The sequence below is a fragment of the Semicossyphus pulcher genome, unplaced genomic scaffold (assembly GCF_022749685.1).
Source record: "Semicossyphus pulcher isolate SPU_LCO1_2020_fin unplaced genomic scaffold, fSemPul1.0.p SCAF_6, whole genome shotgun sequence".
NCBI lineage: Eukaryota > Metazoa > Chordata > Actinopteri > Labriformes > Labridae > Semicossyphus > Semicossyphus pulcher.
In genome coordinates this window covers 17517232-17542224 of record NW_027211737.1, presented here as the reverse complement: position 1 = coordinate 17542224, position 24993 = coordinate 17517232, and the positions used below count along the sequence as shown (strand labels likewise).

The following is a 24993-nucleotide window of genomic DNA, read 5'->3' as shown; positions in this document are numbered from 1 at the left end:
TCCATAGCATGAATTCATCCAGGAATTTGAACTGCTCATCTGAAGAACAAAAGATTACATGCTACAAGGAGATGTAAATAAGTTGGATTTGAATTAATCGGAAACATGCCTGTAGCTCTCGACTCTTGAAACATCAGCGATGGGAATACTCAGAAAGAACACATGGTAGGTTCATGACAGCAAAAAGGAACAAACAGACAAAGGAACACAGGACAGGTGCAGGTGAATGGGAGAGGCTACACACACTCCATAGTGGCGGGTGTGGCTTTGAGGGAGCCCTCCTGCCAGTTTAGCACAGGCACAGGGATGCAGGTCTCACTGATGGTCTCCTGACAGCGAAAGGACAGGGGAGGCCCACTGTCAAGCAGCAGCTGAGCGTTGCTCTGGACTGTCTCCACTACAGAGGGGGGGGGTGGAGGGGCAGAGGGGTTAGAGGTCAGGGAGTGGGGTTTTGGAGGTAGAGAGCCATGTACGCAGATATGGGGACAGAAGGCCGAGAGAGGAAGAAAGAAAGAAAGAAAGAAAGACAAGGAAGACACAGAAACATATGAAGCAAGAACAACTAAACATGAGACAAGAAAGCAGAGTCAAGCCCTTAGTCGAGACCACTTCATATACTGTCACATGACTCTGATCTAAGATTGTAAATGCCCTAAAAGCTAACTTAATAAGTACCTCAGATTTGTTCTTAAGACTTTACTGGTCCTGAAAACTTCTTTAATTAGTTACAAAGGGCAGACCTGAGGATATTCAGCGCTAGCTCATTATATGAACGCTAAGGACACATCAAAACCCTGGCCTGAAGTCTTTGGGAAATACATCCATGTCTGTCCATCTAATTAACCCTCACGTTGCTCTTTAATAAATCCTTGTCAAATGGTGGAAGGTAAGAAAATCAATAACTTCATAATTTCAGTTTCCTTTAGACAGATGGTTGTATAAACAGGGTTGGTCAGGGCTATAAGGGTTACTCCACTATAATGACCATTGCAAACAGAAACAACCAGAAGGACTATGACCACATTCAGATGAATAAACTGCTTCTCAAAAGATGTTGAAGCACAAACAGTAGAAAAATGCTGCATTTTTCTTTGAGACAATGTTTAGACTGTGTTTAAAGGAAGTCATTCAGTGCTACAGAAGGTGTCTTTGTGGTGTGTGCTGTCTATGACATGCATCAGAGGGAAACAGGACAGCTGATGTGATCTTAAGTCAAAATGATTTATTAAACAGCGCTTCTATTTTAGGGAGTTTTGCATCTGTGTCTGTGCATGTGAATCCAAGTCCGAGCGACATCAAATATTTCTTGTAACCGTTATACATGATTGGATGTTTTTTGAATTGATCATAATGAGGCTTTAATACATCATCAGTGCAAAGGGCTCACCCAGAAGGGCAGAATTTCCATCTCCCAGGGGAAACCGTTGGTAACGGGGCACGTTGAAGGGGGGCAGGAGGTGAAATTTCCTTTCCAGCAGAGGCTCTAGGCGGGAGGCTGAGGGATCGGCCGGGTGGAACAGGTTATAGACCTGCTGACAGGCTGGTCGCAGCTGGGCCACTAGGGGGAGAAATACAACCAAAGATATGAGAAAGAAGAGGGAGACAGTCTATGGACTCCTTCCTTGTTAAACAATAGCTTTCTTAGACTCTTCCCTCATAAATATGAGGTTTACTACCTTGTAAGTCTTGGTAATTACAACTAGATGCAACTAACTATTTTTAGATGACCCTACAGGTCACTATGTAAATTTTAGCATCACTGCTTTGTCACGTTTTACTCTTGCATGTGTCATAAGCAACCTAAAAAACCGTTGCTATCATTTATTACACTAAAATAAGCAGGGCATTCTTCTCTCCGAATTCTGCTTACCATCCAGCATGGGAATGACAGTCTTCCTCAGGGCGAGTACAAGGCCTAGTGGAGAGCCAAACAGGAAGAAGTCGGACACCTCAAAGTCAAACTTCCCCAGGGAGCCCCCATCCAGCATCGTGCTGCTGCTCGACCTACGTGAGACTGTGTCGTTTCGCAAGACACTGGAGTGTAAGCTGGAAGGACAGCACAGTCATTACCTCGCGGAGAACTAAAATAAATCACATTGGCAGCACATAAAACAAGGACAGAGCTGTTATGTATCTCCCAGGGAAGAATTTTTGTCATCCCATAATGAACACACCTGGTCAGGAAGGCCTGATGTTGTTTTATTGTGTCCAGTTCGTAAGTGGACGAGTCACTTCTCTTGCGTGGAAGTTGTCTCTTGGGGTCATCACCTGCGCCGGCACGAGGGATGTCGATGTTACTGCGACTGAGGTGACGGCTGCCCTCCAGCGTTGGAGAAGCTGACCCGTGACCGCTGTTTACAATGATGCCAGGAGAGAGGAGGTCCTGGTCCTGCAGGGTACATTCAGGAACATTTTTTATTAAACTAATTATGTACAGCACTTTTGAAAGAGTCCATATATTTAATATGCGGTTCAATTTCACAGAATAAAGTTGCAGGGCATATATAAAAGTAATAACTAATTTGTAGGTTCTTCTATAATGAGTTAAACATTTTATTGATGGCTGTATTGAGTCTTCTGAATGTTTTGTCTCTTACCTGTACACTGACCACACTGCCCCTCCGACTGCTGTTCTGGCTTTCATTAACTGTCTGATTGCTGCTGCAAAGTGAATCAAATCCCAGGATTCCTCCCACACAGTCCCCAATGAGGCAAACCTAGAGAGGACAATAGTCAGACATAAGATTATTAAATCAATTATCATATTTAAGGCTTCAGGTTCAACTTCAATATCAATAAAGCCCAATACAGTTGAATAAGAAATATATGTATGTATAATATGATGTGTAAAAATGAGTTAACAAAGGCTTCTATTATGAAGCTATAAAGGTTAATTATCCATGTAAATTAAAGACAGGCTCAGCTGTCATACTGTGTACATATGTTATATTTATGTACACACACTGTGTGCATACTCATATTAAGTGTGTACACACATTGTGGACATAATACAAAAAGCGCATGTACTATATAAACACGTTTTTAAGAAGAAGAATATACTAAATGGCAAAAGACAGGAAAAACTAAAAACGTGGTATATTGTGAGATGTGAGAATTCAACAGTACTGATAAGTGACTGACCTGGCCAGAGAAGGACGCCCCGTCCAGAGATCTTATGAAGTCTGAGTACACTTGGTTTGCTCTGACGATGACAGTTGCCATGGCTTCCTGGTACTGAGGAGCGGATGTGGCCAACAGGGGGAGAGCTGCCAGGGGGATGTGGTCCTGGCTGCTGGACAGACAACCCTCATCGTAGCTGTATGGGCTCAAGCTGTTCAAAAGATACAAAAAAGTAATGTAAAAAAGTAAAAAAAAGTAATAAAAAACCTAATTATTGACATACTTTAAGAGATTAAGGCCAAAGAGAAGTGTAAAAAGAAAAAACAACAGGAAGACAGAGAGGGGAGGGGGTGTTGGTGATGAGCTGCACCTGGACCTTTTCCATCAAAAGCAAACAGCAATGACAGTCAACAAACAGAAACCTTCTATTATCATCCTCCTATTGCAGCGTGCAGAAAAATGTGTGCGTGTTGTGTGTCCTCTCACTTGGACACCAGGGAGAAGGCCTCGGCACAGATGGCAGGGCACGGTACCAAGCGGATGGCGATGCGTCCCAGTGCAGCGGGATAGTGAACACGCATGACTGTGTCAAAAGCTGTGCTGATGGTGTTGACGTCGGCCTGCTTGCTGTTCTGGTCCCCTCCGCCTGTATCCAAGATGTTCCCTCCGTGCAGAACCAAAATCAGCACATGGATCTTTGAAGACTGCAGACACTGCTGGGACGAGCTCTCCTGAGAACAAAGAAGTATAAAAAGAAGGACGGATGAGCTCTTTGAGAACGTTAAATAAGTGAAATATTTACATTCTTTTATCAGCATGACCAAAGACAACATGCTTACAGATAAAACCATGATGTGTTAGCTATTGTGCATGAAATTAGTTGCGTGTCGTCTGATTTGTGAGTCACATTTGTGTCCATCTTTTCAAACATGGACCACACAACAGAATGTTGAACAACCAGAGAGGGGCGGAGAACCATGAAGGGAAACAGAACAGAGCCGACCTACACTCCACCTGGACAACTCTTCAACTAAACAGCAAACAATGGCAATGCTTCCTGTGGACAAGTGACAATTACTGGAACATCAGAATTTGGAGATTTGCATGAACACTCAACACCACAGCTGCAGGTACACGGAGTTGAACAAAGGGTGGTGAGGTAGAGGAGGACACATGTTTTGGGCAACGGTGGGGAAAAAAGGGGACAGGGGCGAGTAAGTACTGGGTTTGATCAGGGGGATCTGGGGTCTCTGTGAAGCCACTTAGGCCCACAGTGCAGTGGGGCAAACATGTTTACTTACTGACTGGTGCCTTGTTACCGTGATGGTGGGAATGGGAGAGCTATCGGCTCGGCGGCTAACAGAGCCACGCATCTGAACACAAGAGGACAGAGAGGCTCAGGGACGAACAGCCTTTCTGTTTTATTCTGAAGCAAATTACTGTTTGTTCAAATAAAATCAAGTGTAACAGAAGCTGCAGGGTCCTGAAGGGTGTTTTCTGACGACGGTTCTTCAGGAATATTTATTTCACACATGATTATGCATGAGCGAAGGCCGGTTAGGGTTGTGTCTTGTCGACACTGCGCACGCATACCTCGTCTAGTCTGTCCTCGCTCGCAGCTCTTTCATAGTCCACTGTCATTTCCTTGAACAGCTCACCTGCAAACACACACACACAAACACTCTTAACATGAAGTACTGAGGCAGTGTGACTGTCCATGATGAAGTGCTTGTGGTGTTCTTCTACCAGGTTGTTCCTCCGTGTCTGCAGCCTCAATCTTGTCCATGAGGTCATTGGAGTTCCACTTGGCGATTTCCTTTGGGAGGACCTCCTCTCCGTCTGAGAGATCCTCTGCAGGGGCGACACGGAATAAATCACAATCAACTCAAGAATACATGCCATTCAGGTCTTACAAATTTGTTATTACACCAACTGTATAACCCCTTTAATCCACTTATAATGAGTAACATTTTATCATTTAGTTATATAATGGAACAAATGTAAAGGAACCTTGTCGAGCTCTCCAACAAGCTCAAATAAATCACTAAAAAGATATCATTTAAAACTGCATAATGTAAAGCAGCACTGACCGTGGCTATGAAATGCGTATAAGTGCGTTTAAAATATAACCTTTGTGTTCATCCATGGCTGATAAGTACATGTTATGTTGCAATCTCAAATGGCAAGAACCGTGTATTTTTATAACTATAATGGATTTTCGAACAAGAGGAAAAAAACCCTCACCCTATGTGGTAAGGGGATTCACTTATAGTGGATCATTGAAGTGATATCAATGTATTGAGCTTTTCTGGCAGTATCTTCATTTCTGAAAAACAGGCTACCACCTCCTGCTCACTTTAGTTTGTGTAAGCTCATTGAAAATCAAATTTAAACTACAAATACTTCAAACAAATAACACAACTTGTGCTCAGAAATGGAAATCATTTTATTTTATTGGCTTGTGTTGCAAGCAAAAACTAACAGGAGGTTGCAGCCAGTTTCCTCAGAAATGTAAATACCAGAGAAGGTTTTCTGTGAGATTACATGTCCTATGCACAGATCAACATCACTTGATTTTTTTTTCTCTATTGCCTCAATTTCTTTAATTTACTAACAACCCAGTCATTAACTGGGTAAAAAAAATCAGTCTTTATTTCATCAATAGGCTTCACCTAATCCAACTCAACAAATAATGTTTTCTTCTGGCTTCATTAGCAACACGCACGGGAGTTAGATTATTAAATTGTGCAATTGCAGATCTTTTTCTGCAAATCAGTCAAGGACGGAAAACCCAATTAAAGGCCTCGGTAAACCGAGAATGATTCTCTGCTGCAGGATAAGACTGAAATCTGATATCAAAGGCAATCTGAAGGAGGTCAGTGTGTTTCCAAATGTAATTTGTGTACCACATTTATGTGCTTCATCAAGACAACAAGCACACAGTTGTTTTTATGATACACCAACCTAATTTATTTACCATTATAACATTACTGCTTATTTCATAAGGTCATCTCTGCAGTGTAGGAACATGTTTTAATCATAAATATAATGAGTTGGGGACTGGAGCAGCCAACTGAAATGACTGTATTAACTAACACTGAGACAGAGGGTTGTGAATGAATAACTGAGTAGTCAGTCAGTTCATTTGATAAAGTGTAGTGTGCTTATACCTCGGACACCCAACATGCTTTATTTGATCCAAACAAACATGAATGAAACATGAATACAGCAAAACATAAGAAAATATCAGATGTCAACAACATTCAGTCTAATGATTGGATTCTAGTCACTCAAAAAACATGAGCAGAAATGTATTCACTTTAAACAAGATAACGGACGATAATCAGCGCAGCTAAATGAGCAACAATATAATAAATGACAGCAAGATTTTATTCGTTTTTCATCATCATGACATAATGTTGAAATGTTATTGCTCCAATGTATCAGGAATTGTGTGTGTGTGTGTGTGCGTGTGTGTGTGTGTGTCCGTGTGTCCATGTGTCCGTGTGTCCGTGTGTCCGTGTGTGTGCGTGTGTGTGTAAACGATGCAGGAAGAACTGGAGAATGTTGGTGAGAAAGGGACTGATGGGACGATTGTGATTTCTGAACTGGACGTCAGGATGAGACACCTGGCCCGTGTCCTCGGCCAGCAGAGAGCACCTATTTCAACTGCAGCCCCAAAGCATGCTGGGTATCTGGGAAGCTTAAGAACTGATCTGTGGTTAAAGAGATGCATGCAAAGTCAGGGAGGGGAGGGAGCAAGCAGGTTTCTTGGAAAACTGAACACAATGGACACATTTATTGATCTAACTATCGACTCCAATTTGAAATCAAAGCTGTGGTTACCATGAGCGTCGAAGAACTCCTCGTCAGAGCTGTCGTCTGAGTCTCGCGCTATGCTCTGCATCCGCCACTCTGAGATGCTGTGACGTGATGGGCTCACTGAAAGAAGGCACAAGAACAAGACATACACTGTTATTTTGGGACATGTGTTTCAGCCTCTCTCTTTCGCTTTTTAACACACACACACACACACACACACACACACACACACACACACACACACACACAAATACACACACACACACACACACACACACACAATGACAAAGAAATATTGCACAATCTCCCCCGGCCCACACACACACACAGTGTTATATAAACATGCAACAGCCTCTGTGGTGCATTGCTTCATCACAGATGGACTGCTTGGTGGTCCATCAGGGGGTTGTGTGAAAAGTGAGGCCCAACACACAAGCTACGAGTGCATTGGTTACCAAATGCCAGCCAAACAAAATGGCAATACTAAAAGCATTCCTTGTCTAGCATGTGTCTTCCGTCTATGCCTTATATATAAGAGGATATAGAGGAAGGGAAGGGCGCTCTAAGGCGACAGGCTGTGGAGAGGGGGTACAGCTGTAGCTGTCAGCAAACAGAAGGAAACAGCAGTGGTGGAGGGGAGGGTCTGTGTGAAGAGCGTCACCCTCCTCTGGTCTGTGATGTCAGCACTGCTGCTAAAAATAGCCCAGGAGAGAAACCACTGGGGGGAGTTACAGAGGTGAAACGAGGCACGCTTGATTAGACTCAGGGTCTAGGTGGCAGCTACAGTGAGCTCTGCTTAAGGTTGAGGCGACACTGGAGATGGGTGTGTTTGGACATGTGGTCTGTGATGTCGAAACTGCTGCTAAAAATAACCCAGGTGTGATCCAGCAAGTTGTAGGGGTGAGACGAGGTAAGTTGGGCAGGACAGCATATGTGGAGGAGTAAATAGAAATAGTGAAGTAGAGTAAAAACATCCCAATTAACATCAGGAGCCGGACGGAGAGGCAAAGTGTGGCACGACAGCAGAGTATGCATACTAAAAAGCTGCTCCTGAGCTCATTAACAATAATTCAACCATGTGGGCTCAGAGCTACTCAGCACTCAAATCCTCTTTAAGGAAAATGTTGATCATTGTAATATTCAGCACTTCTGGGGGGTGATTGTTTAAAACTTGTTTTGGAATGATTATTACTTCATACTTTAATAGAAATGACACACTTAAAAAAAAAGATAGAGAAAAAATAAATCCTACTTTGGATTTGAACAAGCTTGACGCTTGACCTTGAATTGAATTCTTCACTTGGTACTTCCCAGTGTGTAAGTGTCAAATGTCACAGATGCAGTTTAACTTCGTAGTTAGTATACCCAACCTTTAAGGTGGAAAGGAGTCAGGTGGCTATCTCAACAAATAAGGCGTAATGAAGTGTAAAGATAGATGTGATAAGCTGTGAAGGAAGGAGTAAATTGTTTGACGAATATCAATGTAAGTTCCTTTAATAGCGTCAGCCTCACACAGTCATACACAGATGAAACAGGCGAACAGGCGGAGATGGCGTGCTCCTCACCTCCTCTCTTGGATGAGCGGGAGGACCGGGATGAAGTGGACCACTGCTTGGTGAGAACCCCTCGTGGCTGGAGAGTCTCCCCTGCTGAACTGATGACCACATCCTCGGTTTCAATTGAGCTGATCTTCTCTTTAACTTCCTGTTCTTTGTCCGGAGACGGAGCTCCTCCATTTGCCTCTGTGGCTTCCTCTGCCTGACAGAACTGAGCCATCTTGGTGGCCAGGGCCAGCTGGGTTTCCAGTTCCAGCTGCCTAATGTCCTCCATGGTCAGACCGTACCACTCGTCCTGCCAGCACCAGGCCTGCCGGTGGGCACGAACCATCACCTTCCTCAGTCCTAGGGTGAGACAATGGAAAATATCACAAACCTGCCTCTAAAAATACTAACTTTCTAAATTTACAGTAAATGTAAATTCAATTACATTCCTGTGGCTGCATACTCACCAACATCATGGATGAAGCGTTCAATCTTGGACTGCATGCCCCAGTAGCGAAACTCAACCTTGCAGAGTTTGTAGGCACACATGATGGGGGTCTTTCCTGGGTTATTGTTGTAGTCTTCTATCCAGTCGTCCTGCAGAGGACCCCTCTGGGTCTTCAGGGACTTGTAGAGCCGTGTGTCCTCCTCTGCTTTGTACTCATGAGGGGGGATGGGATCTGTCACTATGTCGATTGGGTCTGCCAAAGACAGTTGAACAGATAGTAATGATGACCAAAGAAATGTGTTTTCAAAGTATGCATGAAAGATGTCACATATGGTGTGTTGTTGATACAATGTCATGATGTGCGCTTATGTGGGTGGGGTAGCAGAACTTGTAAGGACTGAAATAGCAGAATTTCAAGCTGACAAACACAGCAAAGAATCAGCTATTGATCAAAATGACTATAATCAATGTTTAAACCTCATGACCTAAAACCAGTAATTTCTGAGCAGCTTCATTTTAAAGAGGCAAACATGCGACCGATGACAGCGAAACATTTCGCAGTACCGCTAAATTGCCACAAGTGGGCCGCCTCACCTGCTCCTCATGTTTGAGACACAAGGTTACAGATAATAAGATACAATCAGGCTAATCCTAATGATGCTAACCTGTCACCTTAAATTACAATTGCAGTACAGGGTCAAAACTTCTCTAATAAAAGGTCATTGTAAAGAATGACCTGCAATCTCAGAATAAGAGCATGTATATCGTGCTTGCTGTGTGCTGCACCTGTAAAGTCAAAGGGACCTGATACACATCAATTAATATTTCAAGATCTGAGTTTAAGGATTTATACCAAACTGTCTCACCGATAGTCCTCTGCCGCTTATCTGCTGCAGACAGGTTGAAGACATCTGCCTGGTTGCCTGTGTCGGGTTTGTAGTAGGTCTCGATGTCGATGGAGAACTTTTCAACAAAGGGACAGGTGTATCTGACGGAGAGGAAGAAACTATATTAGCCCTAAACAAGGTGCAATATGGGTTGACATCTGTCATCATTAAGAGACTTTAAATCTGAATGGCTCAAAGTAAGAACTACTTTATTAAGAGTGACAACGCCCTCTCACTGCTCAGGATAGAAAATGTGTGAGCCTTGCCCATCTGTTGTATCTGAAGAAAAGCTGTCACTGGTTGAACAGATGTGTCAACAGGCACTTGCAGTCTATCAATATCCTGACAGTACAGTCAGGGGCATTTCTCTTTTCAGCACCTTCACATTTCTGTGATTGTCGGGCACCACGCAAACAAACACATAGACACCCTGAGAATGAGGGGCCGTCAACATCTAACAGCCTGGGAGCGCTGCTGTCCTCACGCCGATCTGATGCTCTGCCCGGTTAGATTGTGACAGCTTGCTCTGAGGTCTTTATTTTCTCTTGGCATTTGCTGAGGGACAGCAGCTTGAGCAGGACTTCAGACTGGGCATCAACACACTCTCCACTAATGGCATTTTATAAGTATCACACAGAACATAAGCAGGGTTTGAATTTTTCTTTTCTTTTTTGTGTCTTCATATGCGTGTACACCTACCAGCTGCAGCCGTTGGACGCCCATGCACACAACATTTCTATTATCACAAAAATAAATGTTTTGTGCAGCCTTGGCAGGGTTTCTTGCACTCTCACTCTTGCTCTGAAGGGCTGTGTGGAGGTGGCCTTTCAGTAGGAGTAAACTCACCTGGTGCGGGTGTAAGGGTAGGCGTTCCATGACTCCTCTTCAACCCTCAGCGCTGCTTTGGGCAAGATGGAGCGGAACCAGCTGGGAATGTGCATGCCAATGTGGTAGACCTTGTGGGTGTACTGGCCCGTCCCACCCGGTCCATCTGTGTAGGGCTTATTCTCGAGGATCTCCACACCGCTACCTTCACCACAGCTCTCCTCTCTGCTCTTTTTCTGTGAGAAGAATATTGAAACGGAGTTGAAGTGGGTTGCTTGCATGTGTTTTGTTATGCAAAATTTTTGTTACATTACAAAATACAAATTTACATTTCTAATGTGAGACAGAGGTACATGAAGGAAGGGACACAAACAAATGATTGGGCATGATGCCTTTTGCGGATAATAATCTGTGTCACAGACAGAAAACCAAGGGCTTCCTGGAAGGTCTGTCAGCTTAAAATTGCAAATCAGGAAGCCCAAAAACCAGCTCATGGAGCCACACCTTTCCCATATTTACATTCCAGGTGCACACACGAAGAGTGGCTGGGTGGAGCTTTCAGATGCAGTCGAGTAGACTAACAGCAAGGTGACTCAACGCTGCAAAGACAGGAATGTGTGGCATGGCAAGAGGAAGATGTGCAACTGTTAATGAATGAGTATAAGTGAAAACAAAGTTAGCAGGGCAAAGTCCAAGTGCTGACAATGACAAAAACACAGGGAAAGATCTTACATTTCAAAGATTACAGATACAACTTTTATGTTTCTCTTATCAGCCTCTGTCTAGTGTTTCCACATACAGCTCTAAGTATGTTAAATGCAGAATTTAGTGCAGCACTGGGATAACAGAGAGACAGATTTCTCCAGTCAGTCCAGCGGGGAGAGGCTTTGCAGGCGTGGAAGTGAATCAGAGGAGCTGGGAGGAGGCAGGCATGAGGCGTCCAGAGCTCCGGACCTCATTACCTCTGACAGGTCATTCATTAGCCATCCGCTCTGCTCTCAACAGCACAGACACAGCTCCAAGACACTGCACAGACGCACAGCGCCTTCACACCGACTGTATACACAGCCAGTAAGCAAGACGGAAAGCAATCGTTGGGACAAATTGGATGTACATGTCAAGTTAAAAGTGTGCTGTGCCTGAACACTCACTATAAAACTGTCTGCAGTTGTAAAAAAAGAAATACACACGTGTAAACAATAAATGTGTCTGCACAGGTTATCAATTTGTTGTGTGAGAATAACACAGATCACAATATGACAAGTGTATTTTTGTGTGTGTCTGCTAGCTTTATATTTGGAAAGATACATTGACTTTTCCAACTGTAATTATTTTTCCTTAGTACACAGCTGACAGCTCCAAATGCTCGCAATGGACTGTCCCTTTAATGAGGTTCCTGACAGGTGACTCAACCTGCCAATGCAGTGTCACCTCTTCTCCCCCCTGGAGTGACAGATGATTCTCTCCAGTTCACCAGGAGGAAGATACAAAACGCTTCAAGAATGCCTCAAGAATGAATACATTTTGAATGTATTGTTGGAATTGTGTCACAAGAGAGGGAGCAGTAGTCTCATCTACTGTAGGGTTGTACTGTAAAATCCTTTATGGCTCAGTACACAAAGACAGAGTGCAGCTGTGTGCTGAGTGCTGCACAAAAAACCTTTGCAACAAAGCACTCTCTCTCTCCCCCATTTGTCTTTAAACACCCATGAAACCTTTTCAGAATAAAAGCTCACACCATCAAAGCTTACTGTATATGTTTAGGTCTGACTTCTCTGACAGGATGAGAGTCACATCCTGGCCTTTTCCTCTTGCTATCAAGTTAATGAGGCGTGTTTCCTGTTTCAGATGCTGCTTTTCACTTCCCTCCACAGATACTGTTGCTTAGTCAGAACATGAGAGATGTGTGCGGATGAATGAGACACAGTGAGATCCTCTCATATTTAATTTCTCACACATTCCTTCTGCATTTGCTTAGTAAATTGATGCAAATCCCCATGCAGTGATAATGAATTCACAATAAGTTATCATAAGAGGGCGCGTTGTTAGGGCAGAGGAGAGGAAGTGAGAAATGGGGTGGGGCATTGCCTGCTGAGGTGCAGACATGGCCAGGCTGTCCGAAGGCCCTGACTTCATCTATGAGCTTTACAAGAGGGATGGATATCAGGCAGGCAGGCCAACATGCTGCAGTTGCCCTGGTAACATACAGCAATAAAGCGAGGGTATCCACAGACACCAACAAAAACCTCTCTCCTCAGAATACAGCGCTCTCTCTCTCATTTCTTCCCCTCCCTCCTTCGCAGACAGCCTCTCTTTTTATCCTCCATTTCCTCTTTTCATTCACTCCCTCTCTCGAACAAAACCTGACCACCGGCACGCTGCTGATGTCATGGTTGCCATAGTGACTGAAGCCTCACTGCAACCAGGCTGTGCAGAGAGGGTGAGGTCAGGGGGAGAGGTAACTATAGGTCACTAATGTAAGAATTCCTATGATTTGTGTACATGCTTGAGATTGCACATACGAGCTCCTGTTTTCTTTGCGTTAACCTGCCTGCTCACGTGTAACCTCTTTGCACAGCGTCCTGTGTGACAAACTCTAACACAGGGGCTGCAGAGAGTCAGTTCAGAACACATACTGTAGATATGTGTTCCTCATAATTAATTATGCTCCGTGATACAGTGTTCAAAAGGTGCCAAGGAAAATTATCAAGTGTGTAGAAGTGTGGCGCAGTGACTGGTTTGTGCTGTCCTGAAACGTCTGCTTGCTTTGGGGCTTGTCCGCTGAGTCATGTTCCCGACCAGATACACTTCAGCTGGATTACCCGTCTGTTGGCTTCATGGCGGGAGGAGAAGAAAATCAACAGGATAACTGAAAAGTCTGATACTCTTTAGAGAGCAATATACTCTATGGACTATGTGATGTAATCATTAAATTTATTTTTTCTATTTATGCAGATAGGATAAAGAAATGCCTTTGCAATGATACAGTGTTGATACAGCTAACCCTCTAGTGAGAATTCAGACTAGAAACACTTTCACACACACTGTTTTCATAGCATAAAGACAAATAAGGGCAAGCGCTCTGAGTAAAGGTGAATGAGGCTGCTAATTTTAGAAAACTTTGTCACCATAAAAACTTCTGAGGTAAGTTAAAGTTTAAGTCTCAGTTGTCGGGGAGGCCTCTTTATGGGAAGATCAGAAGCTTGAAGGCATGCTAGAGTTTCCATCTGCAGGGCCTGAATGTTCCCATGTTCCCATGAAGCTGTTCCCTGAGGGCTGCAGGTAAACAGTACAACTCACACGTATGCTCACTTTAGTCAAATAAATGATAAATATATGCTAATGTAGGTAAATATTTTCCAGGTTCATATTTTGCTTTGTGTTGGCTGTGAAGTAAAGTTTGTGTAAATCCTCTTATTTAGCAGATGTTGCTGCTGATTTCACTTATTTCATGATCCTCATGAATATTTCAAACATCTGTTCTGATTTTCGGCTTCCTGATGAAAGCTCTCCTTCAGTGGGATCAGCACCAAAATATAAGATCACAGCAGAACCACTAAACACAAAATGCCTCAACCTGATCAAACAGTGCTGTAACTTCAACTCTGCTCTTCAACAAATGTAAAACCACTCGTGATACGTTATGTAACCATGCAGCTGAAATCCCAACAGGACTGCTGACTGTTTAGTTCCAAGATCAGCATGTGCCTCAAATGGTAAAAAATGCATCTAAATGCCTTAATGTGAACAACATGTCCAAACACAAGTAGCTGAATAATACACAATCTTTACCACAGTCTGAGTCATTTTGACTGCTCTCCATGCTTCCTTTGTGTACTGCTGCTCTCAGTGCACCTGGCAGTACCACAGGATTAAATAAATCCTCCTTCATGTACACATATGAGGAGAAAATATGTTGCCATACAGGATAACTAAAGCTGTATAAATCAGCCTTTCCTGCTTGGAGCTGTAAAGCTCTGACGCAGACCCTCGGGCTCCAGCTGAGGGTCTGGTTTGATAAATGAAACTGTCTGACACGGACAAAGCCGTATGTCCATCTCCCGCACAGCAGTAGGTATGTGCGCCGTGAGTTTGCAGTGAGAGCAGGGTGCCCCCACCCTCCTGGTGAATAAAAACATGCAGCCTATGACGGGTGGAAACAGCCAGCTTCAGAGAGTTTAAATTGGATAATCTATCAGCACACAAGCTCTCTTTGTTCCGTTACTCCACCAGCGTCAGACACCGTGTGACCAATCATTTCATAATTGGGCACTGCAAAAGCCCTCTTGAAAAACTCCTCTTTTGTTAATGTAGCTTTTCTCTCACTGCCTCTTCTCGTCCCCTAGTGAGGACAATGTTTGGCCATCTTGCCGCCCTTGTGTGCAGGTGAGGATTTGGTTTGGAATATGGTGTTGTGACCTCACCTGGATCATATAGAGCTGGGCGATGCGGTACTCCTCCACACTCATGGGCATGGGGATGCGGTACTCCTTGATAAGCATGGTGAATCTTTGAGGAGGGGGTGGGGAGGGGGGATCGGGGAGAAGATACAAGGGAAAGGGGGAGGGAGGGACAGAGGGAGGGGAGGGGGAGAGGGGACAGGAGAAACTTGGGGGGGCTCCTATATGCGACTTGTCAGATCACCAGCTGTAGTCCACATTGATGGTTCCTGTGGAGGAAGAAGCAAATAAATGCATAAGGTACATAATACACTGAAAAAAATTACCTGCAAGAATCCAATCAGAAGTGTTTGTTAGAGTCAAAACATGCTGTTAATTCAGCTGGTTGATCTCCAGATATACTTATAAAACAGGTCTCCATCCACATGCATCGCCCAAAGCTGAAAACAGCTTCAACCAGAAAAAAAAAACATGAGCAACAGATCGAAGTCACACTAATTTCAGAACCTGTAAGATTTCTCCACACGTAACCAAAGATCCATTCTTGTAGCTCACACGTAGAAGAATAAAGTAGAGTCTGCAGGTTATTCAGGAAATATGCTCACGAGCATCAGCACTGTGTCTCCATCCAGTGTCTCAGATCCAAGTAAGGCACTTTCCAGAACAAACTTCTCTTCTTATACACAGGCCACAGCTCAGTGTGTGTGTGTTTGGTTTGCGAATGTGTGGGGTGGGTGGCCGGATTCTACCGAGAGCACCCGTGCCTTGCCGATGGTCCCAACAGCAACCCCTTTTCTCCCAAGCGTCACATGGGGGGGCTCACTCAGCATAAGAGGGATTACAGCTGAGTGGGGAGCATTACATAACGTTGTAAGACCCCCCTGTGCATGATCCAGGTTTCACAAATAGCAGTCTCAGAGTTGCACAAAGCATTGTTTTCAAACCACTGGGCAGATAGGGGTAGGTGTGGGCTATACATAACCAGCGTGTGGGTGGCGTGAGTTGCAGAAATCTGCTTTTGACCGCTGTGAGAAGAACAGCTCTCCAAAGTACAAAACAAGATCACGACTGTGCGGACCGTCAGCTAAGGTGAGGTGACAGATATTCATAAAAAAGCATGTTAATGAATGTTTGTGAAGATAATCCGGTAACTTTAGCTTGTAATGACAAACACAGTGAACACTATGATAAGCTAATCCTAGGTGATGTTTTTGTAATCTAAAAGCAGATATTTAGATTAGAACCACATCTGTTTATCATTGAACAACAAAGATTACAAAGTGTAGTTAGTGAAAGAGATAGTTCAGCCTGTATTTTGATACAGCTGGTGAAAGCACAGTGGACCACCTTGCAGGTGTTTGGCTGTCCAAATGCGACTAAACACCTCTGCGTGACCCCAAAATCACTCCTTTTTGACCTGTGGCAGCAACACCATCATTCTCTGGCACCCTGCCGTTCTAGTGCTTAATCACACAACAATTCCCACTGCGTCACTTATCCAGTGAACAGACCAGCTTGAGTGAGGTGGTGCGCCGCCTATTGCATGGCATGCAAGCCCCCACCAGACAAATTCAACTAATATGCTGCAAGGACAAAGATACAGTGTGCCTGACGTCTCCACCTGGAGCAGGTGCTACTAACAGACTGGGAGGTGTTCTAGTTTAAACAAGGTAACATTGTCTTCCATACATTTTTTAATATAATGTCTCTGCTCTACACTGAAGAACAATGCATTGACAAAACGGGAGCAGATCGCCACATATTGCTGAAAATAACTACACTCTTGGGAGAGCCTGGGATAAAACTAGGCTAGCCTGAAGAGGCCCAGAGAAAAGCCTGCAGCTCAAGAGCTCGTGAGGCCTCTAGATGTTAGCGCCAGGCTTTAGAGGGGAAGGTCACAGTGTTCACCCTTGTTGACAGTGTGGATAATAAACAGCTTCACGATCTACTTGAGGCTTGTGGCAACACTTTGAATGCTGGTTACAACTGATGCAGCAACAAACTCCAGAGAATTTCCTCTTGGCCTTTGGAAATCATGTAGTGTGACACGGTGAGGATCAGATTCTTTTAAAGTGTGATATCTGCCAGGGAATGAATACTGTGCGAGTCAAAGTACAGTCTGCTGTCACAAACTGGCATCCCACATACAAGGAAGTGACACCAGCAATGTAAAGACAGGGAGGAAGAGACAGACAGGATCAGCAACATGAAGTATGACAGAGGGACACTGTACTTTCACAGCAGTGCTCTCAGGCGCGATGTATTAGGACCCGGGGAGATTATGCAACACAGGGGTTTGAAGGGATGCTGATGCATGTGAATTATGTGCAGGATTATGAGTTTTACTAGCTACAACTAGCTATTATCTTTATCAATTACTTAGTCTGTTGTGTTGCTTTTTTATTGATTTTGTTTTTGTCAATGCAATGTCAGGAATTAATGAAAAAGACCAAACGCATTTCCCCAGAACGCAGGCGTATGCATACACTGGTTTTGTTCAAACAACGCTCAATTTTGCAGTCATAATACAGAAAAAGCAGGGGATACCTCATGTCTGAGAAGCCAGACAAGAAGATGATTCATTTTTCCTTATATTATTCTAAAAAGTTCTTACATTTTCTGTTCATCCACTGATCTAAGTTAAGCTAATTGCTTGAGCAACACAATTTGCATTAGGTGACAGATTTTCTTTAATCAATAATACATTTTAATTCTTATTTTACATGTTTTTTTCAGACCGAGGAGACTTTTTGGACAGCTAAACTATGTTCATTTTAGTTTCAGCTCATGCCTGCCAAACAATCTGGTGTTCCTCTTGAAATAAACAATTATTCATGGTTAGTTTCAGCATAGCTTTATACATTTACATATATTACTTTTGGCAGTAAGGAAACAAATTACATAGCAATATTTTGTCATTTATTTCGTGTGGATGATCATTTTTCTTCACAATTTTTATTTTTCAAAGCTATCATGATGCTGCGACATGTGCCGGGGTCTGAACCAAACAAGCATGCTGTCTTACATTTGGAGGGCAGGATCTGAAGACCAGGATTTAAAGACCTGGGCATTTCTGCAGCACTACAGTAATTCAATATATAGCTCTGTTGTCACATATTTACCCATAATAAATTGCATCTTCTGTGATTTGGGTCTTGCACCTGGCCAGGAAGTGATTTGATAAAACGCAAAGCCCCATTTTTGTGGCACAGTTTTCTACATCTGTCTGTTTTTCGAGCTCATGATAGACTCACCCAAACTGGCTCCAACAAAAACATGTCCTTTACATATTTGTCTTTGTTTATGAGTGGTGCCAGTTTGGGATATGGATACTTACACATAATAAAATTACAACACACACACGCACGCACACACTCCATTGTGGCTGTGACTAAGATTTAGTACCCAATAGCTTTTCATTTAATAATACGCGACAGATTAATCAGACATTCTGAATTAACTAGTTTGAGAACTCTTATTGTTTCCATAAATACAACCACCCTGCCTCCTTCACAGCTGATTTCCAAACACAGAGCTCTCCTTATCATGCTGTAAGTCCCCAATGGTTTAAACCTGTGTCTCTCCGAATCCTTCCATTGTGACTGATGCAGATGCTGGGCACAGCGCGGGACCTGTAATGCACAATCCACCAGCAGCCACGAGTGAGTACTGGCACCATGCTTGACCCAGAAAAAAGCACTCTCACACACAGCATAAAAATAGCCCGGTCACAATAATCCTAGCATACGCAAGTAGAGTGCCTGACGCTGTTTGTTCAGAGAAGATGCTCATTCCCTTCTAAAAATACAGTCTCTTCTTCCCTCTAGGCTGTGACGCAACAGCAGCACACGCCACTGCACAGCGCTCATCACACAGCAGCCTCTAATGTTCCCGCTCCTGTTTCCACTAAGCCGAAGCCAACCATAACTACAAAGTACCCGGAGTAGGACTTTGATTTGTACATCTGCCCACCATCGTGCTCTGAGCCTGCTAAAGATGTGGTCAGTCGTGAAAAGGGAGTGCACTCAAAGGCCACCTAACCCGACCTGTGAGCGGTACTAAACATTCCTTAAATGCAAGAAAGGTCAAATTCTTTCAAATACTACAAGTATGCTAAACAGTTTCAAGTCAGAGTCTAGTGGAACTTTCCGAATACCATGATGCCTATTACCACAGCAGCCATAAGGACGGTGCCATAAACTACATCTGTGAGACTCCTAGCTGCAGTAAACAAACAAGCACCCAAAGCTGTGTGCATCTGCTCTCCTCTAAACAGGGACAAGTGTCTGATCTAAACAGATGAAACCCAAAGCAAAGGCTCGATCATCGGTACCAGATCAGGGCTGTTTGCTTCCACCTAAACTTTTAATCCACCTTACACTCTGAGATCCATTTTTCTTGCCTCTCCAGGCTGCTCTGTACCACAGTAATAGGAAGTGGCTTTACTAACCGTGTCTGAAGGTGCAACATATAGCTCAGGGTTGAAAGCAACAAGTACAGCAGACAGGTTGACCACAGGACTGAGAGCAGCAGCTGGGCATGGCTGTTGACACAAAGCAGAATCCTGAGAGGGAGGTGTTGACTCACAGGAGGCCTTCTCCCCTAAGGCCACAATGGTGGTGCCCATTTAAATTTAGCCCCGTTTGAGAGAGGACCACTTTGAGGCGGAGCAACAGAGGAGGTGGTGAATCCCAGAGGAGCCGGGGGAGGGGGGGGGGTTCCCTCATGACTGACTCGAGGCTAGCCCTCCTTTAAATTACAAGTGGAAATTGTTAGCCCCCAGATCGCCTAAAATACCACAGATCAGTTTCACACAGCGTTGTCTTGACACTGCAGAGACAACTTAAGCTATGACAACCGCTGCAAACAGGGCCTTGGCCTGCGACAACAATCCTTGATTGAGTTGATGAGCTTATGCACCAATCCAGTTAAAATGTCAAAGGGCTTTCGACAATACTGTTTGTGCTGGTTAGCCTGCACACCGCCGCCAAAGAGAGGAGTTTACCCTGACCATAGAGGGCCATGAAGCTTTTTTCATACAAGCACAGTGTACAAAGATTAGACCTCCCTTTCCGATTGAGTATCTAATAAGGGCAAATATGAAGCATCATTAATCAGGGGTATAACTGAGATGAATATAAACTGTGTGGCACAGATTACTGAAAACAAAATGGATTCACACGATACAAAATCTGCCCCCTTTAGGGCAGAATGAAGAACGGGATAAGCATTCTTCCCTCCAGACTGACTACTTTTATCCAGCCTATCGATCTATCCATATTAAGGAGGTAAACGGTATCCTGGGGAGCTTAGTCTTTTATCTATAGCACATTTGTGAAGGTGCAGGGTATTAATCAAACATCGTACCCTTGTAACAAGGGTTTTTATTTATCTTTAAGCCTTTTAAATAGTCCATAGGACAGCAGCTGGAACATTTCTAAACAGTTTAAAGGGGTTGTTTGGGAGGCTATTTGACAAAGAACATGTTTTGCTTTGTTTGACTTCCAAAAAGCCCCAAAAGGTGAACAAACATTCATCTTTTCTCTGTATTTAAATAGAGGTCAGGTTGGTTTGCTTTACCGCAAAAAACAACTCAAAGAACAGGAGAGGAAAAGCAGGGAAACATTTTTATTAAGCCTGTATAACAGACGAAGGAATGAACTGAGAGTGAGCAAACAAAGCAGACAAGTGTAGATGAATTGCATTAGTCAGCAGAGCGAGATGAGCTTGTCAATTGTAGGGGACAACAAAAAAGCCCAATAAATAAATAGAGGTGTGTCATCATGTGCCACATACTGTAAGCAGCCATGAGCCGCCTTAAAAAAGGCCATCTCTCTTCCTCTCCCTCGTGCCCATGCTCCTCCACAGGCTAAGGAGGTGGGAAGCACAACCTGCCCTTGTTCTTTACTCATCATCGCAGAACAAGGGGAGAGCTAAATATACTCGACACCGTGTTAGCATCTCCTCCATTGTGTTCCTCCTCCTTCTCTTCCTCCTACAGGAGCCCTGCAAGCAAGAACTGCTTCTTAAAAATCATCCTTGCGTACACAGACAGAGATCCAACAACAACCACCGCCGCGCACATACGCAGCAGAGAATGTGATGCGATGGGGAAAGCCGAACTTTGCGAAGAAGATTAGTGCAGCAAAACAAATTGAGTTTTAGTCAGCATACAGATTAGGCAAGCCGTTATCCAAATTTAGGGCAAAAGATGAATCTAAAGCATGTCACAACTGATCATTTAATGCCTGAAAATGTTTCAAAGAGCAATAAATGATTCAGGAAGAAAGCAACACCTGAAGTAAATCCATTTTGGTCTTTCTAATAAAACTCCAACACAGAGCTGGATATTGAGTTTTTACAAAATCTAATGGCAAACAGGAACTAACTCCAAGGCAGATCAGTGAGCCTCCCTGCATCTGAAGCTTTGAACCAGTGGAAAAGTAAAGTTTAGATTAGATGCCCCCACAGCATGTCATTAAAATTCTACATAAATAAATCTGGTGCCCGGCGACTGCTGAGAACTTTAAGCTGCTTTAATAAGAAGAGCCATTGTTTTCTTTTGCCTCAGTGGTGCTCATCAGCCCACCGTTTTCCAAAACGGGCCCGTTACATACCGACTCTATCTCTAATCAACGCCACACTTCACTCTGACATCCAAATTTAGATGACCTTATATGCAAATTACATTTGGATTAATCAGTTACGTGCCAAGGTTAAATGAGGATCTCCCCTCGCTGTCGTTCTCTGCGAGCGCTCGCACAGCCTGCATCAACTGGCACGGAGCAGACTTATGTAACTGCAACAGACAGAGAGAATGAAAGCATCCCTACTCTAACATTTTGTACATCCCATTAGCTAATTCATGTAGCCTACACGTCCCGGGGCAGGAAATACTTTCGTAGATTTAGACAATCTCTTTCAAACATCTCCATCTGTCCCTCAGAGCGTTACAGCAACAAGATGTTGATTCAGATCAAGGCCTTCATGCTAATGTCGAGCTCATTGCCGAGTACTAGCTCACCACTGACAGCACAAAAGCCTGGCACAGACGCTTGGAGGAGTAACAACTAATGGATTTCAACTATCACTGCCACTAGCAATTTCTCACAATAGTGCAAAGTGACAATAGAAATACTATAGTGATGTGTCTGAGGCTTGTTATTGCAGCCAGACAACACCTACATCATCGGTGTAATACACAATGCTAGCAGGGTCATCAGATATTCAAACATCAGGATTTCACTGACAATCAACCAGTTTGCAATCGCGCAAGGAAGAGTTAAGAGTAGGAGTTTGACATGAAAAGACAAACAAATATTGAATGTAACTTGTGTTATTAGCATGATGCTTTCCTGACAGCGTATCAAATGTCTGTAGTTGAAAGCATCTGCTCAGAAAGTAGTGTCAGTTTTGTGGCCATCATAAAAATAGCATCGTAAAAATGAAATGCAGACGTAAACAGTTTGCCCCATCTTGAGTCTATTTTTAGCCTCCCACTTAAAAAACATCATTAGCACTCTGATAAGTGGCGATGCAGCTTTCTGAACAACTACGTCAAAGATGAGGAATGGATTGATTAAACTCTATACAACTTGAGAAGAAAAATGTTTCGCCTGAGGCCAAAATGTATTCCCTTTCCTGCCCCTTTATCCTCTCCATCATTGCTTAAATGAGAGGGGGGGTTACCATGGAGACACAGAGGGCCCTTTCCTCATTGGTTAGCTGGATGAAGTCAGAGTGACGAGGAAAGTAGAGACTAGATGCTGTCGCGGATGATACTTCATTCTCCTGTTCTGTCTCCACTTTCACTTTTGTCGGCGTCTGTTTCTTCCTCATCGCGGCTCATTTCCAGCACACTCTGCTTTGTGTCTCCTGGCTACAGCAACGCTCACTGACTCCATATATCATCAGCTTAAATATATGTACTGTGATATGTCCTCTGTATGTAGGTGATAATTCTCTATACAGCAGAATGCAGGATTAAAAAACAGTGGTGGGTGTAAGACACAGGTCTAAATATAGTGGCCTATATGTGAGCTTCACAGAGCTAACATGCTGCTTCTAAAGGACTTTGTGTTTACTGTTTGTACTGTACATTGGTCAGAGGACAGGCCTGTCTTGGAGGGTTAAAAATGCCCAATGCCCTATGCATTTATGATGCAAGTTCTCTTCATATAGTTTAAAAAACATTTTTAAATCAACTTTCATCTAGAGGGGTACAGACGAGGACAGAACAGTTAAACCCTTCACAGGTACACTAATATAAGACGAATCCTTTGTGCACAAAGTCCCAGACAGTAAATTCCTTCCACATCAACAGCACTGATCTTAACACAACACTCTCCATCTGCCTCAGCTTTTATATTCTGATCCTCTACCAGTCTGAGTTTCTGATTTAAAGAATCACTGTGTTATCAGTTCAATAAGTGGACCTGTATTCATTCATAGCACACCATGCATCAAAACAGATCAACGGTCAGTGATAAGAAAGCTGCTCAACAGATTCTGAGGCCGTCAGCTGCCCTTTGGTGAAATACCTCACACCCTCTTATGCAGCACGTATAATGCAGGCTTTCCCAAAAGTGCTCTGCAGTGACCAAAGACAGAAGCTGTCTCTCACATTGACCATAAAAGGCCATCTTCTAAGATGCCCGTGGTCCTATGACTTCGGCTAACATTTGGACGGGTTCTGAGGTCACGTTTACAGCTCTGTGGAAAAGCGAGCTCTATCACCTGATTTTCTTATCAGAGCCAGAGCCTATAAAAACCAGAAACTCTTTATCAGTCTCATAACATAAAGGATTGTGACGTCTCTCACACGGACACACACTGCTCCGAATGGAGACGTGAGGCTGTGAACGGGCATACCGCAGAGAGACTTCCCTATAAAAGCCTGTGTGCGGGGAGGGAAAGAGGAAAGAGGTGAGGGGGCAGCGGGGAGGGGGAGTTAGGGTCTGAAGGATTCTATTTTTAGCCTCGGAGAAATCAGGTGTCTGCGGCCAATGGAAAAGAAAAGGGAGCGTGGGCAAAGTGACATGGAGAAGCGCTGTCGCTTTCATTTTACATGAGCCATGTGAATCAGAGAGTGCTGCGAGGGATGGGGGATGGGTAATACAACACAAACAAATATAAAATGGCATATAGATCCATACTGACAGGAAACACGAGAGGATAGAACGCACGTTATTACTGTGGGGATAAATAGTATAAAGCACTCAAATAATAATGTGATTTATTGACTTTAATGGTCACAACTGTCTCACAATATCTCCGTAAAATCAGACAAGAAGTCACTAAACAGCACTTCCATGACTCAGTGCTGCACGCAGCATTTCATTTCAGATTAGATTAGCTAATAGATCATCTAGGATTCAGGACTTTGCCTCACAGAAGGAGATATTCTTGGATCTTTCTGCTTAAGAGCCAAGAAGTTTCCTGGTAGAGAGGCAGTGTGTGTGTCAGAGTGCCTCGATTTCACCTTCTGCACAAGCCCGATGAATAATCCCACGATACCCCATCCCCCCTTTCTGGTAGGATGCACATCACAGACTTCATTCCTCTTCTATTTAATGAAACTCAAGTTAGGATAAAGTGGTCAACTGCTATAACAACCTCTTCTTAGGAGTCTGTACCCACATTGTCAGAAAAACTGTGTCTAAATGGACAGGAACATGGCACAGCCGGCTCAAACAAAGCGTTCGTCTTTGTCTCATTTCTAGACAACAGTAGGCGCATTAGCAATGATGTGCCATTCATCAGCTGGCTCATCAGGGATGGGTGGGGACAGGTTGTACCCCTGCTGTCCCCGCCAAAAGCTCAACTCCAACATTAGCATCACCTGCTCTGTTCAAAAGGAGCTGAGGTGGGAGGGCGGGTTGGTGAATATGGACAGAGTCTGTGGAGCTCGAGGTGCGGAGAAAACACAATGTTCCATTCAGGGCTTTGCT

General features: G+C 43.8%; 1 protein-coding gene across 3 annotated transcripts in view; it reads right to left on the bottom strand.

Annotated features, from left to right (window-relative positions):
- The window catches only part of LOC138609634 (membrane-associated phosphatidylinositol transfer protein 2-like), a 37760-nt gene that overhangs the window by 5287 nt on the left and 7480 nt on the right, over positions 1 to 24993 (bottom strand). For 2 of the 3 annotated variants that reach the window (XM_069682250.1, XM_069682251.1), the window contains exons 2-15: positions 15068 to 15312; positions 10665 to 10879; positions 9798 to 9919; positions 8951 to 9184; positions 8508 to 8843; positions 6967 to 7062; positions 4867 to 4971; positions 4714 to 4778; positions 3607 to 3851; positions 3142 to 3331; positions 2598 to 2717; positions 2175 to 2389; positions 1871 to 2046; positions 1388 to 1558 (exon numbers count right to left, since the gene is read on the bottom strand). In XM_069682250.1, the coding sequence (XP_069538351.1) occupies positions 1388 to 1558; positions 1871 to 2046; positions 2175 to 2389; positions 2598 to 2717; positions 3142 to 3331; positions 3607 to 3851; positions 4714 to 4778; positions 4867 to 4971; positions 6967 to 7062; positions 8508 to 8843; positions 8951 to 9184; positions 9798 to 9919; positions 10665 to 10879; positions 15068 to 15145 (2368 nt within the window). In that variant the 5' untranslated portion in view covers positions 15146 to 15312. Of the gene's footprint in view, positions 1 to 244; positions 398 to 1387; positions 1559 to 1870; positions 2047 to 2174; positions 2390 to 2597; positions 2718 to 3141; positions 3332 to 3606; positions 3852 to 4421; positions 4494 to 4713; positions 4779 to 4866; positions 4972 to 6966; positions 7063 to 8507; positions 8844 to 8950; positions 9185 to 9797; positions 9920 to 10664; positions 10880 to 15067; positions 15313 to 24993 lie in introns of all 3 variants that reach the window. The other variant, XM_069682252.1, reaches the window with a different exon arrangement.